Raw genomic sequence first — 23382 nt, forward strand, 5'->3', positions numbered from 1 at the left:
GTACAGAACTGATCATTCTAGATAACTTGAATTTAAACTCATAAACTATTGATGACAGGCTAGTGAAACAAAAAGTTAAACTACTCATACTGCTTTGCTATCACGGTCCCAGTAGGGTATACATTATTGGGACAAAATATAAGACACATGAACAACAAATATAATTCGGAAAACTCGTCCGGTCTTCAACAATTAGCATGTAACTTTACACTAATTTTAGCTCTAATTTGCCCCACTGTATGACAAAAACTGAGGCAAAAGATACAAACGATGCAATCAACGTGAGAAAAAGCAATGACATGTCAAAGTACGTAAGACGGAACACAAGTTAAAAAATCAATGCATAACAAACAACGAGCTAAGCACACTAACATAAAATAATATTGGAAACGATACCATGTGATCCGGAATAGTAAGTGGATCTCAGATATATTCTACCAAACTTTGTTTCATTTAACATACATGCTCACCTTATTATCTTCTCTTTTAGGATGGAGAACACAAACTAATTTGTGAAAATGTTAAAAAAAAAGACCAAACAAAACGATTTTTAAATTCATATGTTTTATGACCCTTTAAATGAAAATGTTTCTTCAAAAATAGTCGCATTCTGACGGGACGCAATAGCGTATATCATCTTTCTTACAGGTTTCATTATTCATATGAGTCCGATCTATTTAAGGAATAACAGTACTGTAGTTGAAGAGTTGCCACCGTGTAGTGTAGACAGTAAAACGGAGATTTGCGACCGTCAAATCAAAATTGACGGTGGCAACTCTTCAACTACAGTACTGTTATTCCGATTCTAATGCATTTCAAAAAGAAATAATACGATAAAACTTGGAAAAATGTCTAAATTTGACAAATAAAAAAAAAATCCGCGAAACTTAATGAATGATTTTGAGTAAACGTGACGTCATACAAATAAAACTTACAAACTGGAGGTTATTACGTTACCTGAACGCTTCAAATTCGGATAAAATAACTTTAAAACAGCGAATTCGAGGTAGGAGTTGTTTTATTTTGGATTGTATATTAGTAATCGAACATTTGTTGATTCAATCATTTCAAAATGGTTGTCCCTCCTTAGTTACGCCTGGTCAACTGTGGATTTGACGGCAACTTTAAGCCAATGAAAAAATTGTTACATACAAATTGCATTAGAATATTCATTCTTCAATCATATCATCAGATGCACCAAATATAATATTGTCATCTTATAATATATTTGATAAGATGATCCCAAAGAATACATTACCTACGCTATAGAAGGCAAATTTATGACCCTCGATGCTTTTCATTTACGTTCTTTATTTTCGTCTTTAAACTGTTTTAATTCGAGCAACACTACTAAGACGTGTGTTTACGAAACGCGCATTCTGCGTACATAAGTATAACCATTTTATCCTTGATTAGAAAAATATGCACATAGATATTATAAATCTTTGACATATATTTTTCTCCAAAATTGGCATGCTTTTTTGGTTATGCAAGCATATATATTAGGAGACAATCACCATGTCGATGCCAATTGGCAATCCTCGTGTGAACCCGCTACTTTCCTTCTTTCAGGTACGGTAGTAGTCGAGGTGTGACGAATGTGTCGATGAATTCGTGTTTTCTTTTGCTTAGGTGTAACACCACCATGGTACGTCACATCCGGTTGTATACAAAACTATCCTTTGAATTTGACAGTTGTAGTTAATAAATCCTACATTTTATTGCAGTTAAACATTTCTGTGCCACATTCATATGTCTTTGATATTTCAAAGCATCATTATTTTTGAATTAGTGTTTTTTATAGAATATTTTTCAAACTTGAGTTTACATGGTTATGAAAACTTGTACACAGGTTAAATAATCGGAGATATTTGATTGCTTAACTTCAAGTGATGGTTATTTTGTTATATGCAATGAAATGTGATTTTAATTTTTTTCTACAGGACTTGACAGGATAAAACTTTACTCATGCCAAGTTTTTCTCTTTTTGAAAGAGAAATAAAGTCTGCACAATTTTGAGAAAAATGCAAATTTAACAAAGACTTATAGGGGAAATCAATGGTGGTGTTACACTTTTAGTGCATTTATTCGTTAACTTGGTTTGTAACAAAAACACTCATATTGAAATACGAAAATCGGTTAACGATTGTTGCTTAGAAATACTTTAAAATTGTTGTGATGGTATTTGATAATGAGTGTCTGAATTATTTGTAACGCTCAATTCTTAAATGGAAAAGAAACACGTATATAAGAGGGGCGAAAGATACCAGAGAAACAGTCAAACTCATAAACAGGTGATCATAATGTTTGATACAACACACTATTTTCTTTTAATAAAATATAACATATGCACCACTGTGACAAATCTAGTTTAGTTACAGCAGATATTGATTTAAACTAATTTTTAAATAACCTGATACACGAAATTGATTTGTCTCGCTGATCTCATGTATAATGAACTTAACCATTATACTACAAAAACATTAAGTTTAAAATTTTATGGAAAGGTAACTAAAAATATTCATTTACACAAGTATATTTGAAAAGGAGGCATATAGTAATTGTATACATTCAAAAAACCAGATTTGGACTATCGCAATAATGAAAGAATATATCATATTGATAATTTTTCAGTACTTTGAAGGTAAGTTGCAATTGTTTTATTAAAATGTTACAAGACAACACTTATGATGGACACATTGTATACTTATGGTTTATAAATATCATATCTTCTAATCTGTGTCGCTTATTTGGATCGAATCAATATGTGTAGATACATATGTGTTATACCAAAAAAGATTTCGTATTAAACCGACACATACCTGGTGCAATAATATATGAATCGCATGGCGTTACAAAAAATATACGCACCAGGATATTCTATCAAATTTTGACGCCAAACAAAAGCTGTTTAGATATCATACAACATTATATTTATAATATCTATCCTGTATACATTGAGCATAGATGAATACAGTTTGAAAATTTGGAATGATAAGGGGGAATAACCATATTGACCAAAGGACCATTAAGGAATTTTTTTTTTATTTCAGTTAAAAAAATATTTACCACATATTGGCGTGTATTTCAATCTTTTAATATTATTTTTGATTTAGTTGAAAAAAATAATCTAATCTGATATTTTAACTATATATTCTTCAAAAAACGTTATAAACATAACATATCAGGTTAGAACTTTATGATCAATTGATTCTTTTATTTGTTATTTAGACATCTCTACATCTACAGTGAGTGAAATATGGGTTCATACGCCGAATACAGGGAATGGTGTATACTGGGATTCCAATGCTCCTGAGCTCAGTCACCCTTTGAATCAGTATGGATTTGATGCCTCGAAAAACTATTCAATACGCTTCGAGCTGAAAGTTTGCAGTAATGCATTTGTATACTTATCCGCCTCCTCAATAATGGATAAACAGGCAGCATTGTATGAAATATGTATAGGAGGAGGTGGAGGGAAAAAGATTTTTTTGCGCCGGCAAGACGCTACATTTGAAGATGTTACGAATAACGTTCTCGGAGATGGAAGCACACAGTGTGGATCATTTCAACCATATTGGCTTTCATGGCAAAATGGAAATATTAAGATAGGTAAAGGTTTGTCTGTAGACAACGAAGTAGTGATTGATTGGAGAGATCCTAATCCCTTTATTATTCATGGTGTAGGTGTGAGGACAGGTATTGGACAATCAGGACAATGGATTATTTATATGGAAGGTAAGCATACATATACAATTCACAATAAACTATTTTGGTTGAAATTTTATGTAACGTTTAGATATCCGTAATATATTTTTTATTTTTATAATATTATGATATAATTATTCATCAGGTGTATTCACACATTCTGTATTATATACAAGTGCAATGGTATTGGGTTGCGGTAATCTGTATTGATTCGAAGCGTATCAAGTTTAGAGAATGTTACATTTTGTTCATTATTCTGATAAGGAAACAAACAACAACAGTTGACAAAATCTTATGGTATCAACTATCAGAACGAGTGAAAAACATCTTTCCTATTCCTGACAAGGTTCATACATCTGTCATATTCCTGACTAGGTTCATACATCTGTCATATTCCTGACTAGGTTCATACATCTTTAATATTCCTGACTAGGTTCATACATCCGTCAAATTCCTGACTAGGTTCATACATCTGTCATACTCCTGAATAACTTCATACATCTGTTATATTCCTGACTAGGTTCATACATCTGTTATATTCCTGACTAGGTTCAAACATCTGTCATATTCCTGACTAGGTTCATACATCTTTCATATTCCTGACTAGGTTCAAACATGTGTCATATTCCTCACTAGGTTCATTCATCGGTCATATTCCTGACGACTAGGTCCATACATCTCTCTTATTCCTGACTAGGTTATACATCTGGCATATTCCTGACGACTAGGTTCATACATCTGGCATATTCCTGACTAGGTCCATACATCTGTCATATTCCTGACGACTAAGTTCAAACGTCTGTCATATTCCCGACTAGGTTAATACATCTGGCATATTCCTGAATAGGTTAATACATCTGTCATATTCCTGACTAGGTTCATACATCTGTCATATTCCTAACTATGTTCATACATCTGTCATATTCCTGACTAGGTTCATACATCTGTTATACTCCTGAATAGGTTCATATATCTGTCATATTCATGATTAGGTTCATACATCTGTCATATTCCTCCCTAGGTTAATACATTTGTCATATTCCTGATTAGGGTTATACATTTGTCATATTCCTCCCTAGGTTAATACATCTGTCATATTTCTGATTAGGTTAATACATCTGTCATATTTCTGATTAGGTTCAAACATCTGTCATATTTCTTCCTAGGTTAATACATCTATCATATTCCTGATTAGGTTAATACATCTGTCATATTCATGACTAGGTTCATACATCTGTGATATTCCTGACTAGGTTCAAACATCTGTCATATTCCTACCTAGGTTAATACATCTGTCATATTCCTCCCTAGGTTAATACATCTGTCATATTCCTCCCTAGGTTATAACATCTGTCATATTCCTCCCTAGGTTTATACATCTGTCCTATTCCTCCCTAGGTTAATACATCTGTCATATTCCTCTCTAGGTTAATACATCTGTCATATTTCTGACTAGGTTTATACATCTGTCATATTCCTGACTAGGTTCATACATCTGTCATATTCCTGAATAGGTTTATACATCTGTCATATTCCTGACTTGGTTCATACATCTGTCATATTCCTGAATAGGTTCAAACATCTGTTATATTCTTCCCTAGGTTAATACATCTGTCATATTCCTGACTAGGTTAATACATCTGTCATATTCCTGACTAAGTTAATACATCTGTCATATTCCTCCCTAGATTAATACATCTGTCATATTCCTCCCTAGGTTTATACATCTGTCATATTTCTCCCTAGGTTAATACATCTGTCATATTCCTTCCTAGGTTAATACATCTGTCATATTCCTCCCTAGGTTAATACATCTGTTATATTCCTCCCTAGGTTAATACATCTGTCATATTCCTGATTAGGTTCATACATCTGTCATATTCCTCCCTAAGTTAATACATCTGTCATATTCCTAATTAGGTTAATACATCTGTCATATTCCTGACTAGGTTCATAGATCTGTCATATTCCTGATTAGGTTCAAACATCTGTCATATTCCTCCCTAGGTTAATACATCTGTCATATTACTGATTAGGTTAATACATCTGTCATATTCCTCCCTAGGTTAATACATCTGTCATATTCCTCCCTAGGTTTATACATCTGTCATATTCCTCCCTATGTTAATACATCTGTCGTAATCCTCTGTAGGTTAACACATTTGTCATATTCCTGATTAGGGTTATACATTTGTCATATTCCTCCCTAGGTTAATACATCTGTCATATTTCTGATTAGGTTAATACATCTGTCATATTTCTGATTAGGTTCAAACATCTGTCATATTTCTTCCTAGGTTAATACATCTATCATATTCCTGATTAGGTTAATACATCTGTCATATTCATGACTAGGTTCATACATCTGTGATATTCCTGACTAGGTTCAAACATCTGTCATATTCCTACCTAGGTTAATACATCTGTCATATTCCTCCCTAGGTTAATACATCTGTCATATTCCTCCCTAGGTTATAACATCTGTCATATTCCTCCCTAGGTTTATACATCTGTCCTATTCCTCCCTAGGTTAATACATCTGTCATATTCCTCTCTAGGTTAATACATCTGTCATATTTCTGACTAGGTTTATACATCTGTCATATTCCTGACTAGGTTCATACATCTGTCATATTCCTGAATAGGTTTATACATCTGTCATATTCCTGACTTGGTTCATACATCTGTCATATTCCTGAATAGGTTCAAACATCTGTTATATTCTTCCCTAGGTTAATACATCTGTCATATTCCTGACTAGGTTAATACATCTGTCATATTCCTGACTAAGTTAATACATCTGTCATATTCCTCCCTAGATTAATACATCTGTCATATTCCTCCCTAGGTTTATACATCTGTCATATTTCTCCCTAGGTTAATACATCTGTCATATTCCTTCCTAGGTTAATACATCTGTCATATTCCTCCCTAGGTTAATACATCTGTTATATTCCTCCCTAGGTTAATACATCTGTCATATTCCTGATTAGGTTCATACATCTGTCATATTCCTCCCTAAGTTAATACATCTGTCATATTCCTAATTAGGTTAATACATCTGTCATATTCCTGACTAGGTTCATAGATCTGTCATATTCCTGATTAGGTTCAAACATCTGTCATATTCCTCCCTAGGTTAATACATCTGTCATATTACTGATTAGGTTAATACATCTGTCATATTCCTCCCTAGGTTAATACATCTGTCATATTCCTCCCTAGGTTTATACATCTGTCATATTCCTCCCTATGTTAATACATCTGTCGTAATCCTCTGTAGGTTAATACATCTGTCATATTCCTGATTACGTTTATACATCTGTCATATTCCTGGCTAGGTTTATATATCTGTCATATTCCTGATTAGGTTCATACATCTGTCATATTCCTCCCTAGGTTTATACATCTGTCATATTCCTCCCTATGTTAATACATCTGTCGTAATCCTCCCTAGGTTAATACATCTGTCATATTCCTGACTAGGTTAATACATCTGTCATATTCTTTACTAGGTTAATACATCTGTCATATTCCTCCCTAGGTTTATACATCTGTCATATTCCTCCCAAGGTTTATACATCTGTTATATTCCTTCCTAGATTAATACATCTGTCATATTCCTGACTAGGTTAATACATCTGTCATATTCCTGATTAGGTTAATACATCTGTCATATTCCTCCCTAAGTTAATACATCTGTCATATTCCTCCCTAGGTCTATACATCTGTCATATTCCTCCCTAGGTTTATATATTTGTTATATTCCTCCCTAGGTTAATACATCTGTCATATTCCTCCCTAGGTTTATACATCTGTCATATTCCTCCCTAGGTTTATACATCTGTTATATTCCTCCCTAGGTTAATACATCTGTCATATTCCTGACTAGGTTAATACATCTGTCATATTCCTGATTAGGTAAATACATCTGTCATATTCCTCCCTAGGTTAATACATCTGTCATATTCCTGACTAGGTTCATACATCTTTCATATTCCTGACTAGGTTCAAACATATGTCATATTCCTCACTAGGTTCATTCATCGGTCATATTCCTGACGACTAGGTCCATACATCTCTCATATTCCTGACTAGGTTAATACATCTGGCATATTCCTGACGACTAGGTTCATACATCTGTCATAAATATACGCACCAGGATATTCAATCAAATTTTGACGCCAAACAAAAGCTGGTCAGATATCATACAACATTATATTTATATGCATGATATAAATATTTCAAAAGTCATCTGGCGCCAACACAAATCATTTTTATGCCCTACCTACGATAGTAGAGGGACATTTTGTTTTCTGGTCTGTGCCTCCGTCCGTCCGTGCGCCCGTTCGTCCGTCCGTGCGTCCGTTCGTCTTTCCGTCCGTCCGTTCGCTTCAGGTTAAAGTTTTTGGTCAAGGTAGTTTTTGATGAAGTTGAAGTCCAATCAACTTGAAATAGTAGTAAACATGTTTCCCATGGTATGATCTTTCTAATTTTAATGCCAAATTATACTTTTAACTCCAATTTCATTGTCCACTGATCATAGAAAATGATAGTGCAAAGTTCAGATTAAAGTTTTTGGTCAAGGTAGTTTTTGATGAAGTTAAAGTTACATCAACTTGAAACTTAGTACACATGTTCCCCATGATATGATCTTTCGAATTTTAATGCCAAATTATAGTTTTGACTCCAATTTCATGGTCCACTGAACATAGAAAATAATAGTGCGAAGTTCGTGTTAAAGTTTTTAGTCAAGGTAGTTTTTGATGAAGTTAAAGTTCCATCAACTTGAAACTTAGTACACATGTTCCCTATGATATAATCTTTCTAATTTTAATTCCAAATTAAAGTTTTGACCCCAATTTCACGGTCCACTGAACATACAAAATGAAAGTGCGAGTTTCAGGTTAAAGTTTTTGGTCAAGGTAGGTTTTGATGAAATATAGAAGTCCAATCAACTTGAAACTTAGTAAACATGTTCCCTATGGTATGATCTTTCTAATTGTAATGCCAAATAAGATTTTTTACCCAATTTCACGGTTCATTGAACATGGAAAAGGAAAGTGCGAGTGGGGCATTTGTGTACTTTGGACACATTCTTGTTTTTTGGTGGATTATTGTACCCTATCATAAAGTAACAATTAAAAGACTTTACTGTAATAAATAAAATTTATGATGAAAAAAATGTTTAATTTTTTTTCTCTGAAATTTGTGTACCCTCGAGCCGCCATAAGCCTGGGTTTGAAGCTAGCTTCCTGTTTCTCCTGTAAGAATGTTGTGTGCAGTTCCTTTATTTTGACGAAATGGGATACGCAATACAAATAGACATGATATGTTTAACCCTACTTTATTCTGTAAATATGTGCCTGTTCAAAGCCAGATCGTACTATTCAGTGGCTAGCGTTTGTTGCTGTGTTACATATTTGTTTTACGTTCTTTTTCTTACATAAATTATGCTGTTAGTTTTCTCGTTTGAATTGTTTTACATTTCTCAATTTGGGACTTTTTATAGCTTACTACATGTTTATGGTATGAGATTTGTTCATTGCGGAAGGCAGTATGGTGACCTATAGTTGTTAATTTCTGTGTCATTTGGTCATTTGTGAAGCGGTGTCTCATTGGCAATCACACCCCATCTCCTTTTTTAAATATAATATGTTAATGTTAAATTTATTGCTGTCAAACAGCTAAAATTATGTAAACATACACCAACAACGTTCACAAAATGACTAAAGAATTCTAAAAACTCTATAAGTAACAAGAAAGCTTGAGTTTGATAAACAAGGTTGTACATGATATGTAAGAATTTGCGATATAAAGATAGTATCATTCTGACATTGCTTTTCGTTTAAAAAGTTAAATTTAGCCTTAAAATGCTTTTATTCCAAAATACCGAATAAAGCCATTTTCTTACACTTACCAATGCAAATGTCGACGGAAATGCATACATGGAATCTATATATCCTTACATATACAGACACTTTACAAAAACAATTGTTATTGCATTTAAAACGACATTTTGAGAGTAAATTCAGTGTTTTATGTCCAGGTTTTTTCGAGAGCAGTCCGGGCTTTTTCGAGTGTGTCCTTTTTATATCGAGTGATTATACACATTCTTTATAGCTAAAAATTTTATGTGTTTACGTTTAAAAACTATAAAATAAAGGATCAAATTAAGCACTTTCAAGGCACATGATGTATCAACACTTGCATTTTATCATGAAACACGTATTGTTCATTTGTATATATTCTTTTTCTCACATCTTATAAATTGCATGTACAGCATATATCCGTGATGTCAACAATCTAATGTGAGTGTTCCGGTAATATAAGTATTTGGACCTCATGGGATGACTATTACTGAACAGCAAAATGTCGACTTGGAAGATAACTTCCAAAAATGTCTTAATGAACTGTTAAACAAGTGTTCAATTGTTTTAACCCGGACAATAACAAACACTGATTTATTTATTAAATACAAGGAAATTGAGCTTCTTTGTTGATCAAAACGTATATAGTATTCAATATAAGATGATCAGTAATGTTTAAAACTGTTATAATTACGAAATATCCGTTGATTGAACTTATCCCATGTTTTATCACTCGAAAAAGCCCGAACCACACTCGAAAAAAATGGACCAAATCACTCGAAAAACCACGATCCTAGCCGGACACTATACCTACCGTGAACCGGTGGATTTTGGATCAATTTCTATAAAACTTTGTCATTATAATGTTGGTACTGAAATGAAACTGGTGGTCACATTCGATGTTAATGTGTAGAATTGAGGAATGCAAATAAGTAATTTGATTTAGGATGTAACGCGTCTTCAGATTGGCCGACAGTTTTTGTCTATCAGCCCATAGACAAAATTGTGTCAGGTGACCATAATCGACGGTTGTTATGATTAAAGAATTTATAATAAAATTATGAGGATTGTAAGATTTTTTCTGTATTTTCGAAATAATAAAAACAATGGTTCACATTTTAAAATAACCAGCTATTCGGATTATTCAGTGTGCACCACATTTTTAAGGAGAAACATAATAGAACAGTTATTTCTTAAGGTAACACGATACAAAGATTTTATACCTCTAATTCCCCAATTTTAAAATGCTGTAACTTTCTTTATATTGCTTGAAGATTTGTAACAGTGGTTATTATTGATAGCTAACAGATTACTCTTTCTAATAATTGCAATGTTAGTAATATACACTAATTATGTGATTAATTATAATGTTAACTGTGTCTACAAAATTTTACAAGAAATTTACACTTTCAATTAAAATGAACTTCTACGTCGATACCCCGAGGGGGTTGATTTTATGATATGTTCTTTCCTAGATCCATTATCTACAAAGGGATTTCGTATAGAATGTAAAGATCAAATTTTACATCTAATCAAACAGTATATACTTTTATGCGGTAAGGATATTTACACTTATAACAGAGTAATAAGAGAATGGAATACGATAGCGATAATTTGAGACACCCTTTTGTACATCCTGCTGTGTTAATTAAGATTTCCTGTATATTCATATAGATGATCAAGCTAAATTCATTCAAGTGACCAAGATTTTGCCATTAATTATATGATAATTGATTACATAATCATTGTTTAACAAACATATTGCATTCATTTAAAAAAATAATATTTTATCTATCTATATATACCTCTTTTATTAATTGATATGCAGTCTTAAGGAATTAACAGCATTTTAAAGGGTAGAGATCGGAAGTAAAATATCGATGTATTGTGTGCTACCTTAACCTATATTTGAAACCAAATTATCTATCTTTTTATGTTCTTTTTTTAAAGAAGGCACTCCGACTTATATGAAAAATCGCCCATGGGCCAATGTTAACTCCCAAAAAAAAAACCCCAGATCTGTTGACTATGAGAAACTCTAGCACACTCCTCACTTATTCTTCGACATAGCATGTTTCACACACTCAAAATTAATAGGATATTCTGCACTTTAATGGATGAATGCATTATGAAGTATCTATTCACGATCGATTTTTTTTCATGTGATATGGAGGTTTAAGGGGGAAAGCGAATTTTGTCGTCAGTTGAACCAAAATAGTAAATTACATGTTTGCTAACAAATGAATTAACGACATCAATATAGTGACATTTACGATATGTTTTAACAGTTTCCAATAAAGATTATCAATAAATGAAATGTTTCAACATTTTGTTTTAAATTATGTTTTTCTTTTTTTCAGCTCTTGGGTACTTTTGTTTACACACTGAAACCCGGGGTACAATGAAACTAGCCAATACCACTTTCGCGACGGAATATACTTGTCCTTACTTATGTCATGGAAGCCATAACTGCATGGGATTCAATTTTAATGTTCATTCAAGGGTCTGTGAATTGATCTCGACTGGAGAGAAAATGCTTACAACCACGGGCTCAGGTTGGACATTTGGTACAAAATGTTTTCAGTGGAAATGTTTTGCTTGTATATAGTACCAAACTTATGACGTATTTCGTTATTCATAATTTACTATAATTGTAATTTAAAAATAACTTTTATGATGTAAAATTGTAATACATTCTTTTTCTTGGATAATACATTTATCAAGTAAAAAACAAATTTTTCTTCACACGTTTGCAAATTATATATTGAATACCCAAAATAAAACTAGTGAAAAGGAAACAAAACACACCTTGCCACAGACAGGGTATAGTTACTAGAAGTACTATAAAAAAAATGAAAAAGCTACCATTGTAACTTAGTATTTTCAAGTACATGTAAGTATACTTAAATAAATAACAACAAGAATATAAGAAAATTCTAACCCTAAAAGGAGTTTGAAAGTACAGTATAGATTGCACTGTGTAAATCACGTGTGATTTAATAGTAACGCCTCTTTGCAAGTTCAATAAAATGTAATGGACAAATTCAGTGCAATCCTGCAATATTCATAAATGGAGGCCAGTATAACTTGAAAACAACTGTATCTGTTTATTGGTATTCATTCATATATCTTTTTAAATGTACCAAAATAGTCTTTGCCCAAGGTTGAGACTGTAGTCAATAAGTAATTATAAGAATAACTAAAGATTTTATAACGGTTATTCCTCCTATCATGGTTAGGTTTCTTATTTTCCAGTTTGATATAATTTTTACAGACTGTTCAAGCTGGTTTTTTTTAAATTGACCCTATTCTTTGCAATGCCGAAAATATACATTTTGTACCCCCAGACTTTAACTGTTGTATCTGTAAAGTTAATACTTTCATAAAACTGTTGCAATACCAAAGGCTACGTCTTATAAAGATGGGTTCGATATAATATCCAAAAATGTTTAAGCGACATCTTGCGAAACAACCGTATACCGATAGGTGTCTTGAGGAAAAAGATGATATAAAATGTCGATAGAGATACTGGAACAGTAGCATTGCTTCCTAGCTGCAATCGGTAACGGTTCTTATCGAGATTTGATATTATAACTGAGGTAGACAGTATTTGTCATCAGATAAAGGTTGGTAATCTTTCACTATTCGCACATTAATGTAAGGATTGAACAGTTATATTTCATTAAGACACTGTCCATTTCGAATTTTGTCATCCGATCATTAATATAACAATTATATATTTTTTTTTTCAATTTTAAAATGAAATATAATTTGAACAAAATATACAATTAATCACCATAGTAACCTTTAAACAATGACGTGAACAGTATATAATTGTATATGAACACAGAGGAAATATCTGGTCATGAAGTACAAACAAACCCTTATATATATTGTTTTAAATATTAGTTTTACATGTCTGTTTGGGAAAAAATTGTAATGTTTACATAAGCCTCAGTACCTATAATTAAAACAGTCAAAATCTTCTAATGAAGTACGACGATGACTAGCAGTGTTGAAAAAAAAATCCGAATTATTTTGTGAAACACAGTTTGGGTCATATAGACCTAGTGTTCACCATCATTAGTATTAAAAAAATAGTAAAATGAGCATCTTCTGACAAAATGTTGTTATGTCTTTCATATTGTCTTGCATTTAAGATTTTGTAGACAAAAATTACTTTGTCAAACCTTCATATATTAAGTTATTAAACATAAACATATGTTTTAATACCACACTACCCTTGTACAATGTGAAATTTCAAGATGGTTCTTTTATGTAAGATTAGGCAAGTAATATTATGAACACATATAACATGTATAATAAATGGAATAAAATAAAAGTCACTTTATAATTTGTCGATTTATTAGAAAACAGTGCGAAACATTGAAGCGTGTAACATGACATCAGATTTTTAGACAATACATGTTATAACATGACAAAAGAACAATTAAACATATAGAAGTCAATACACATACCGCATTAAAATCGAACAGTGTGAATATTTATACAAACATATATGTATTATATATTTCGAAACAATTCTATAAACAATATATTTTATACACGATTCAAAGAAGCGAAAGGTCCATGATTGATCTTTCTGTGTTTTAAGCACGTGTATCATAAAGAAAGTCAAAAATGATGTACAAGTAGATGATGTGAACATACAAAAACAGAATTAAGAAAAAAAATGAATGATAAGTTTCTTTTGAATTTGACTCAAATATTTTTCAATCAATTATGTCATTTAGAAAAAGAAATCTATAGACGATGAAACATTTTAAAAGGTAAAAAAATCATTTCCTGTAATATTTATTATTTACAAGGATAGTTATTCAGTTTGCAGGAATCGATTAGAATACGTATTACAAGTTACATTTCTGGTATATTACATGTCATACGATGTTGATTATTAGCAAATAATTTCATTGTTTATGGATTTAGGAAGATGTGGTATGAGTGCCAATGAGACAACTCTCCATCCAAATAACAATTTATAAAAGTAAACCATTATAGGTCCAGGTACGGCCTTCAACACAGAGCCTTGGCTCACACCGAACAACAAGCTATAAAGGGCCCCAAAATTACTAGTGTAAAACCATTCAAACGGGAAAACCAACGGTCTAATCTATATACAAAAACGAGAAACGAGAAACACGTATAAATTACATACTACAAACTAATGTACATTAGATTCCTGACTTAGGACAGGTATGTTGAACGAGGATCCATTGTTTAAAAGGCTATCAACAATCAATCGTTATTCGAAGAAAAATTATATTTCGCATCAAAATGAAAACTAATAACGACACGTGAATTTATAATTTATTTTTTTAAAATCAGTAAACCACAGGAAAAATTGACGAATGTTGGTCTTATATACTAAGAAATATAATAATAAGCTACATACCAAATGTGTTTCGGTCAACACTTTTACGTCTAACAAAACGACACAAAGAAACAGATCGTTCTCACATAAATTTCTATATACCACTCTTTATTGAAACGTTCATTTTGAAAGTATCTTCATGATACATCTCTTGTAGAATAATGAAAGTGTTTATAATAATCGCTGATTATCCGGTTCTAGATAACAGTACTGACATATATACACAAATACGAATGTACTTTAGAATGTATGATATTCGGTGTGATGCTCTGTTTAACAGTTTTTAACGACCCTATATTTGTTTGGCTACATATATATTAAATTATTTCTATAATGAATGCATTTGTAATGGATTACTGCATAACGCATTTTGTGTCAAATAACATTCGTCTCGTCGTTTTTCTTTTATTTTTTTTTTAAACAGAAAATTCAAAAGGGGAGGGAACAGGTTAAATTGTTAACAAAAAATTCCTTACATTTCAATCGAGTTTAATTTATTTCATCATGAATTATCAGTGTTTTATATATCAGGACCTAAGGCTTATGAAACGACGGATATGTTTGTCTGAAATTAATTCCGACACATTATACCACATAACAAATTATGGGATCCTGAGAAAAACTCCTGTTGTCCAAATGTCCCAAAAAAATCTAGCAGGAAATGCTTCAGCACATCAAACGATTGGAAAATATCAGTCAGATTCCTGACTTTTCACAAGCATTTTCTTATGAAGAAAAATGCTGGATTTATCTAAATTGCATAGCTTTATAAACCTCTCACGTGTATGACAGTTGCAGAAAATTCCGTTATATTGACAATGATATATGTGAACATAACAAACAGATATATTAGGTAAACATATAAACAAAAATGGGGTACAGCATCCAACATTTTTCCATAATCTTAATCACTATCAAAACAAACGAATATTAAAAAAAAAGAAAAAAGGCACATAGACAAAGCACATTAGCAAAACGAAAGACACAAATGCACAAATTTATCATAGCATAATAACACAATGACGGAATGTATAAGTACTGAGCCAGGTCAATCGGATATTACAATAAAAGACTAAACAATATAAGTATTAATTTACAAAGGCACACAAAGAATACTTTAACACGTGTATAACATGTTATTAAGATGGTAATCAACGTCATTATTTGGCATATATACCTCTAGACCATCGTGTATCATTTGTTAAGTTGATATTGATATTTATCAATAAAAAGATATAGGAAGATGTGGTGTGAGTGCCAATGAGACAACTCTCCATCCAAATAACAATTTATAAAAAAAATATTATAGGTCAATGAATAACTTTAGACCTACCACTGGTTCATGATATGGTAGCATTTTAAGAAAACAGAGTAGCTGCTGTACGCTCCTGAATAACGAATGAGTTGGTAAATGCATATCCAATACCCAAGTGAAGTTGGCATATTGCTACTAACATGACTAAGGTGGGTTCAAAATTAAAATCATCTCGTTTGACGTAGATTCTATTACTGAGATCTAATTTAATTTAATCTAATCTAATTACCTATCTTACCAGCAATCGATAACAGCGAACTTGAGAGCTATTGAGATAATTCATGCTATATGATCAGTTTCAAAAAGACATCATTCGATTTTACCATACGATATATTAGAGGGATTTATCAGAATTTCTATAGAAACCTGCTTTGCTCATTTTCCCCTTTTTTTATTTCTTTTCCAACGATTTCCGCGGTGAACAATATCAATATCAAAATGAAATTAAGAACAATGTCGTTTGTCAAACGATTGTTTTATCTCAATGAGAACGCATCTACTTTGAAAAACAAATACATTCTATTCATATAACTGTTAAAAGAGGGACGAAAGATACCAAAGGGACAGTCAAACTCATAAATCTAAAACAAACTGACAACGCCATGGCTAAAAATGAAAAAGACAAACAGAAAAACAATAGTACACACGACACAACATAGAAAACTAAAGAATAAACAACACGAACCCCACCAAAAACTAGGGGTGATCTCAGGTGCTCCGGAAGGGTAAGCAGATCCTGCTCCACATGTGGCAAAATTCTGATAAATTGATTTTGAGCCAATTACAATAGCTCTTGATGCAGAATCACAATGAAAAATGAATGAAACAAAACATTTCTACAAAAAAAGTTCTTGTTAGTCATATATATTGGTAGCTGTTTTTTGATAAACAAAATTTGTTAGTTACACTTTTATAAAAATCATGAAATCAACCCTTTTCTTATATGCAAGCAAGACATTTATCTTGAAAACATTTTGTTCCAAAGATCCAGTCAGAATCTGATATCGTTATCATATTTTTACCCCCTGATATCAATTCGCAGGTTTCCGTGAGCTTGTTAAAGTTGAATCCCATACAATTCAGGACTTTATGGCACATCAAAGGACAATCCTTCTCCCGTACTATATCAGTCGTCAGTAGGTCCATCGTTCCACGTGTACCTTGGGTCAAACAAAAATATCCAGAAGCTTAAAAAGAAAATGAAAAAAATTGTTTATTCTTTTTACCTTTTTAATGTTCTTCTTCCTCCTTCTAGATTTAAATAATATGCTTATAAAATTAAATATAGATTTATGGATCTACCTTCATCCTACATCTAAATTGAAACAATCCGCTAAAAAAAAATAGATTTTGAGATTTACATTCGTCAAAAAATTCCCACCATAACCTTTCGAGAGCCATGAATGAGCATAAATGGTACAAGATAAATGACATACCTATCATAAAAAAGAAGAGCGCAACTTTTCCATGGTCAATTTCGAGGGTACAGAACTTTGGTATTATTATGATCTGTAATTTTTTTCAAACGGTCCTGGAAACACGACATACGTTTTTAATATATCCCCTCAACACGGTAGGTATAGTGTCCGGCTAGGAACGTGGTTTTTCGAGTGATTTGATCGGGTTTTTTCCAGTGTGACCACTTTTTTTCGAGTGAACATGAACAAAAAATGTAAACAAACAGACTTCATCTCTAACAAGACGTGATATAAACGCCTGTGTTTAATACACAAAGTTATATTATGTATAATTGTATTTGATATAGAAAGATATTACTAACCCGACATTATTTTTCGTTAAAAAAAGTAAAAATAAGCCTTAAAATGCTTTAATTTCAAAGTACAGAATAAAGCCATTTTTATACAAATGACACTGATAATGTTGAAGAAAATGCATACATGGAATCTATATATCCTTAGAAATACAGACACTTTACAAAAGTTCTTGTTTTTGCATTGAAAACGACATTTTGAGACAAAATTCATTTGTTTATGTTCGGGTTTTTTCGAGAGCAGTCCGGACTTTTTCGAGTGTGTCTATTTTTTTCAAGTGATTGTACAGAAGTACAGTACACATTCGAGATGTCAACATTATAATGTACGCATAAATAATTTGAATTGAGACGTACATACATATATTTGTATTTCTGATGAGCTATTCATTTCATTGTTTATTATGCATAAAATTTAGTTCAATTGTTTTTGTCAATTGGAATAAAAATCGAGCGGATTAATTGTGTCTGTTTTGTTTTTTCATTTTTCATTCATGTTTTTTTGGGGGGGGGGGGGGGCGGGGATCAGGCCTCTATTAGTAGAAGTGTTTTATTACATAGCATTTTTCTGATTCTTCTTTGCTGTCCAGTACTGAGGTTTCTTATTCCGTTTTTTTTTTTTAATAAATAGCAATGGTCGCATGATACACATGTCCCGTTTTCAAAGTTTATTTCTTTTATGCATGGTTGTGTCTTATTATCTATTTCTTGCATGAATAAACATTTTTCGTATCATCACTTCACAGAGTGTGATATGAAAATACGAAAATCTGCGTTAATTTGATCTGCTGGTGTCACACCACCAATTACTCCCTCCACTGTAGAACGTATGTAAAAGTAGCCTTACTTGCTTTTGATGTCCTTGTTTACTTAAACAAGGACCAACAAATTTTCAAAAATCAAACTTTTGGTGAAATAGAAATATATTTAGACCATTTCGAGCCAAAATTTACTTGTCTATGAGTTAGAATTAAATTTGGGGATTATTGGTAGAACAGAAGTTGGTAGAACAGAAAGGGAATTTTAATTGGTGGTCTGACACCTTATGCATCATCATAAGACGATATTGCCGCATTTTCACTGGATATTCGTTAGGTCATTGATGACATTCAAATGTTACGACGATGTACATTTCGTGTGCAAAATTCTAGAACAATGATTCTCAGAATTTTTAGTCTAACGTAATGAGAGTGGTGACCGTATTAAGACAACTAGGTTTAATAACTTGTGAGAATGGGATATCGCTTGATATCAACTCTCGTCATTTAATTCAAATAGTAATAATAAACTCGCCTAAAGGCTCGTTTTTTATTATATTGAAATTGAATAACTCGAGTTGATTAAAAGCGATATCTATTCCCACTCGTTATGACACCTATAAATAATTTCTAAATGTCAAAAACTTAACTTTAACAAAAATCGTCTCGTCTGAAACTACTTGACCAAGTTCATTATAGATAGAGATAAGTGTAAACAGCAAGAATGTTCAGTAAAATAAGATCTACAAACAAGTCACCATCACCAAAAACAGATAATTTTGCCATTAATTATATGACTGTCTTTAATGTTGAAGAGTGCCCTTTGTTTGACATGCACTGCAGCAAAATAGACTAAGGTGAGTGACACAGGCCTTTAAGAAACTCTATAATGTTAAAAAAAATCCCATAACTCGGAAACGTAAAATCAATAATTTCTAAAAATTCGAAAGGGATGATAACTCAATAGACAATTCACCGAAGTTCTATGTAAATTGGTTACAGCGTTTTTGAGTTTTCGTCCGAAATGCTGACGATGGACGAATGGACAACGGGGTACCATAATATGTCCCGTATAAAAAAAAAACTCAATGGTTCATCACGAAATTGTTATTTACCTTGACGACAAAAGTACTAAAGTGGAAAGGGATTAATATAAGTTGCAATAACTTGTTTCCCAATCAGCTATTTATAAATATGTTTAATCTAACAAAAGTTCCATGAAATGAGGTTAAACAGATTATGATTCTCCTGCACTTTATTCTAAATACCTTTTATAAAGGATCTAATAATTTTTAATTTATTACTGGAAAGTTGTGGCAGAACAATTTTCGAACAGAAAACTTGCATTAAATTCAAAAAGGTTAGTTCTGATCAATGTAGTATTATGTTTTTATGATTTATTGAGAATAAGTAATATTTTTATTCATTAAATTACCGATATAAACTAGAAAAGTCATTTTTTAAAGTCTAGAATACCTTTTTCTTATTTATATTTTCTGTAAAAAAAAACACGGACCATTTGACAAAAAATCCGGACGATTTCACAGTTGCTCTCGAAAAAACCCGGACAATAATAAACACTGAATTTTTGATTTAAATACAAGGAAATTGTACTTCTTTGTTGGTCGAAATATGTAAATCATTCAATATAAGATGGGTAGTTATGTAAAAAAACTATTACAAAATAGCAGTTAATTGAAATTATCGCATGTGATATCACTCGAAAAAGCCCAAACTACACAATTGACTGAATCACTCGAAAAACCTCGATCCTAGCCGGACGCTATACATGTACCTACCGTGCTCAATGTTTTGATTTATACGTATGATCTAAGTATACTCATTCGAAGCAAACTAGCTGTCATGAGACCAACGAAACATTCCTGTGAATTTAGAGCAAGCTATTAATACATTTAGACAAGACAGAGAATACACCCAACACAAACAACAGTTATTCATAATTAAATCATTACAAACACATATTTAAGTGATCGGTCTTTCATTTAACTACATGTATGTAGCAATAATATATGGCAATTTTGGGCGTATAAAACCTTGAACGCTTTTATTTGAATTCACATCTGAAGATTTTTGTATTAGTTTAGTAAATATTTTAATACCAATACTAGTAAAAATTCAGGGACTTGTCTGCTGTAAATTCATAAATTATTGCGAAAATTTTTTTATTGGGGAAAACGTAACATAGTTGTAAACGCAATAATTTAAACCCACATTTTGAAAGATTTTGTACAAGATTAAACAAGATTTTTTCTCAAAGTCGTAAAAAATGAAAATCGCATTTACTTCTTAAATAACAAATCGCAATAACAAATGAACACAATAGTTTCTGAACTTGCATTAATATATATTATTCGGATAGCCATATAATTCGTCAAATGTAATTTATATATTTATATATCCATATTTCATTACGACCAAGCTGAACACGGATGGTCGAGAAAGGAGTCTTTTTCGACGTCCGGTTTTTCTGATGTTAATCTGTGGAGTTCGTTAAATTTTAATTAGATAAACAATCGTTCGGTCCAGGCATATGTTTAATTGATCGTTGACAGATTCCAGGGTAACTGTCAAATAAAATTTGTCGAATAAGTAACCTACCATTCACCGACCAAATTCGCATCACTGATTATTCACCGATCATTCAAAATTCACACCACACAGTCACGAAATAGGTTGCATGTCCTATTAACTGCTCTTGGATACGAGAAGAAAAAAGAACTTGCAACTCGTACCTTCCTTCAGCCATTTCAATACCAGAATCATTGACAAACCAGACAAATTTAATCATGACATTATAAATTAACCACACCTTGACAGAAGTTACAAACTTCTACTATGAAATTAGCATTTCTCTTCTCATATGATATTCAAGAGATTGCAGCTGCTACTCGATCTTTAATAAAGATCATCGGACCTAACTATTTATGAATCAGTATTTAGTCAAAGCAAGTTCAAGTTCCATCTTTTTTCTGACAAAGTTCATCGGAAAATACCAAGACCTATTAATAAGTCAACAGTGTATGTGGTATAGTTGAAAGTAAAACAACTATCCTGCAGAGTTTAGATAACGTTAAAGTCAGCAGTTTTCTTCTTGTTACTATCATAATAATTATCAACCAAACTTCCAGTATAAAGACAAAATCTAATGTCATAGCTTTAGATTTTGGTTTAGTTTATGCATTTAAAGCTGTAAACAGTTTGTATTCAAAAAGTTAGAACTATATTGATTTCATAGAGCTAAAGGACCGTATTGTACATAAAACCTGTTAAAAAAAATACACTGATACATAGGAAAATCCCCATTACGATAATTTTAGTAGTGTTTTAAAAGAAGTGAACCGTGGTGTAAAAACTTCAAATAAACTCATCATAGCTACTAGGATTGATATTTTGTATTTGCGCCCGACCATTTATTTTGTCTTCAAAAGACTCAATAGTGATGCTCGAATCAAAGAAACTTCAAAAAGCCAAACTGTAAAATATAGCTAAGGTAATCTATTCCTGAGCTAGAAAAGCCCTTTTTTTTTTTTTTTATAAAAATTCAGTTTTGTAAACAGTTGATTTAAAGTTATGAACAAATCAATGCTAATTAATGTCAACACAAAAGTGCTGACTACTGGGCTGGTGATTACCTCGAGGGGGGACTCCACCAGCAGTGGTATCGCCCTATTAGAAGTAAATTTTCGATGTTATGGCATTTCCGTTGACTCTTAAATTTATCATGTCATGCATGTCAACGGACTTGCCGTTGGGTGACTTCTCCAATAATATACACTAAAACATGAAAAACCTTACAACTGGAATTCCGCTTTTTATCAAATTTGATTACATGTTGAAGCTTACAAAAATGTCAGATGACGTACACGTATGCATATAAATTGATACGGTTTGATAGAGCTTGCAGCTGTTAATCAGATTTTGTAATACTTTATCGGTTTCTGATAAAATATTAATGAACCAAGGTTTGTCAAAGAACATTCCCTCCTTTTTTCTTAAATGGGTTATTTGGAACATACCGAGACCAAGTAGACAACATTTTGGTATCTACTCAATGCAAATGAAACAAATTCATACGGCGTTTTAAATAATAAGCGTTGAAGTTGTGTTTTTTTTTTATTCAATTTACAATTTTCCCGTTATGATCGTTTGTGTCTGGTCTTGTAACTTTTGATGTGACTCGGTATTCATGCAACCTGTTGTTCTTTGGCTGTTTACATAGTATTTTTATTTTATCAATTTGTCTTTTTATGTAAAGAAAGTGTTTATAATGTACAATGGGTACCATCAACAACACAAACCTGTTATTAAGGTATTTTTTCAATATATTATAATTTACAAAAAAGTTAGTGTTTGTATCTTTTTTGAATTTACGATAAACAACAGCAACGTTTTTGTTTGCGTCTTAAAATATTTATTCATTTGTTGTTGTTTTTATAAGAGTTTTAGGTAGCCGTGCTGTTTGTCCATAAATTTAGGTTTAGGTTGCTGGATCTCAATTATTGTGACTCTAATCTATTCTGTCTGTTAAGTTGCTTATTAAATTTCGT

At 31.9% G+C, this 23382-nt stretch overlaps 1 protein-coding gene across 1 annotated transcript; it reads left to right on the top strand.

Moving 5' to 3' along the window:
- The first annotated feature begins 2546 nt into the window (after nt 1–2546).
- LOC139487062 (uncharacterized) lies at nt 2547–13684 on the top strand. The gene is made up of 3 exons (XM_071272071.1): nt 2547–2644; nt 3232–3738; nt 11939–13684. Exons 1-3 carry the CDS (start codon nt 2602–2604, stop codon nt 12184–12186), a joined length of 798 nt encoding a protein of 265 aa, XP_071128172.1. The 5' UTR covers nt 2547–2601; the 3' UTR covers nt 12187–13684.
- Nucleotides 13685–23382: the final 9698 nt, after the last annotated feature.

The sequence above is a fragment of the Mytilus edulis genome, chromosome 8 (genome assembly GCF_963676685.1).
Source record: "Mytilus edulis chromosome 8, xbMytEdul2.2, whole genome shotgun sequence".
Taxonomy (NCBI): domain Eukaryota; kingdom Metazoa; phylum Mollusca; class Bivalvia; order Mytilida; family Mytilidae; genus Mytilus; species Mytilus edulis.

Bases quoted from the DNA above. Each gene is read 5' to 3' on its own strand.
- LOC139487062 (XM_071272071.1), top strand. From the start codon at position 2,602: ATGAAAGAATATATCATATTGATAATTTTTCAGTACTTTGAAG. The intron at 2,645-3,231 runs GTAAGTTGCAAT...TTTGTTATTTAG, and splicing joins AATTTTTCAGTACTTTGAAG to ACATCTCTACATCTACAGTG. The intron at 3,739-11,938 runs GTAAGCATACAT...TCTTTTTTTCAG, and splicing joins ATGGATTATTTATATGGAAG to CTCTTGGGTACTTTTGTTTA.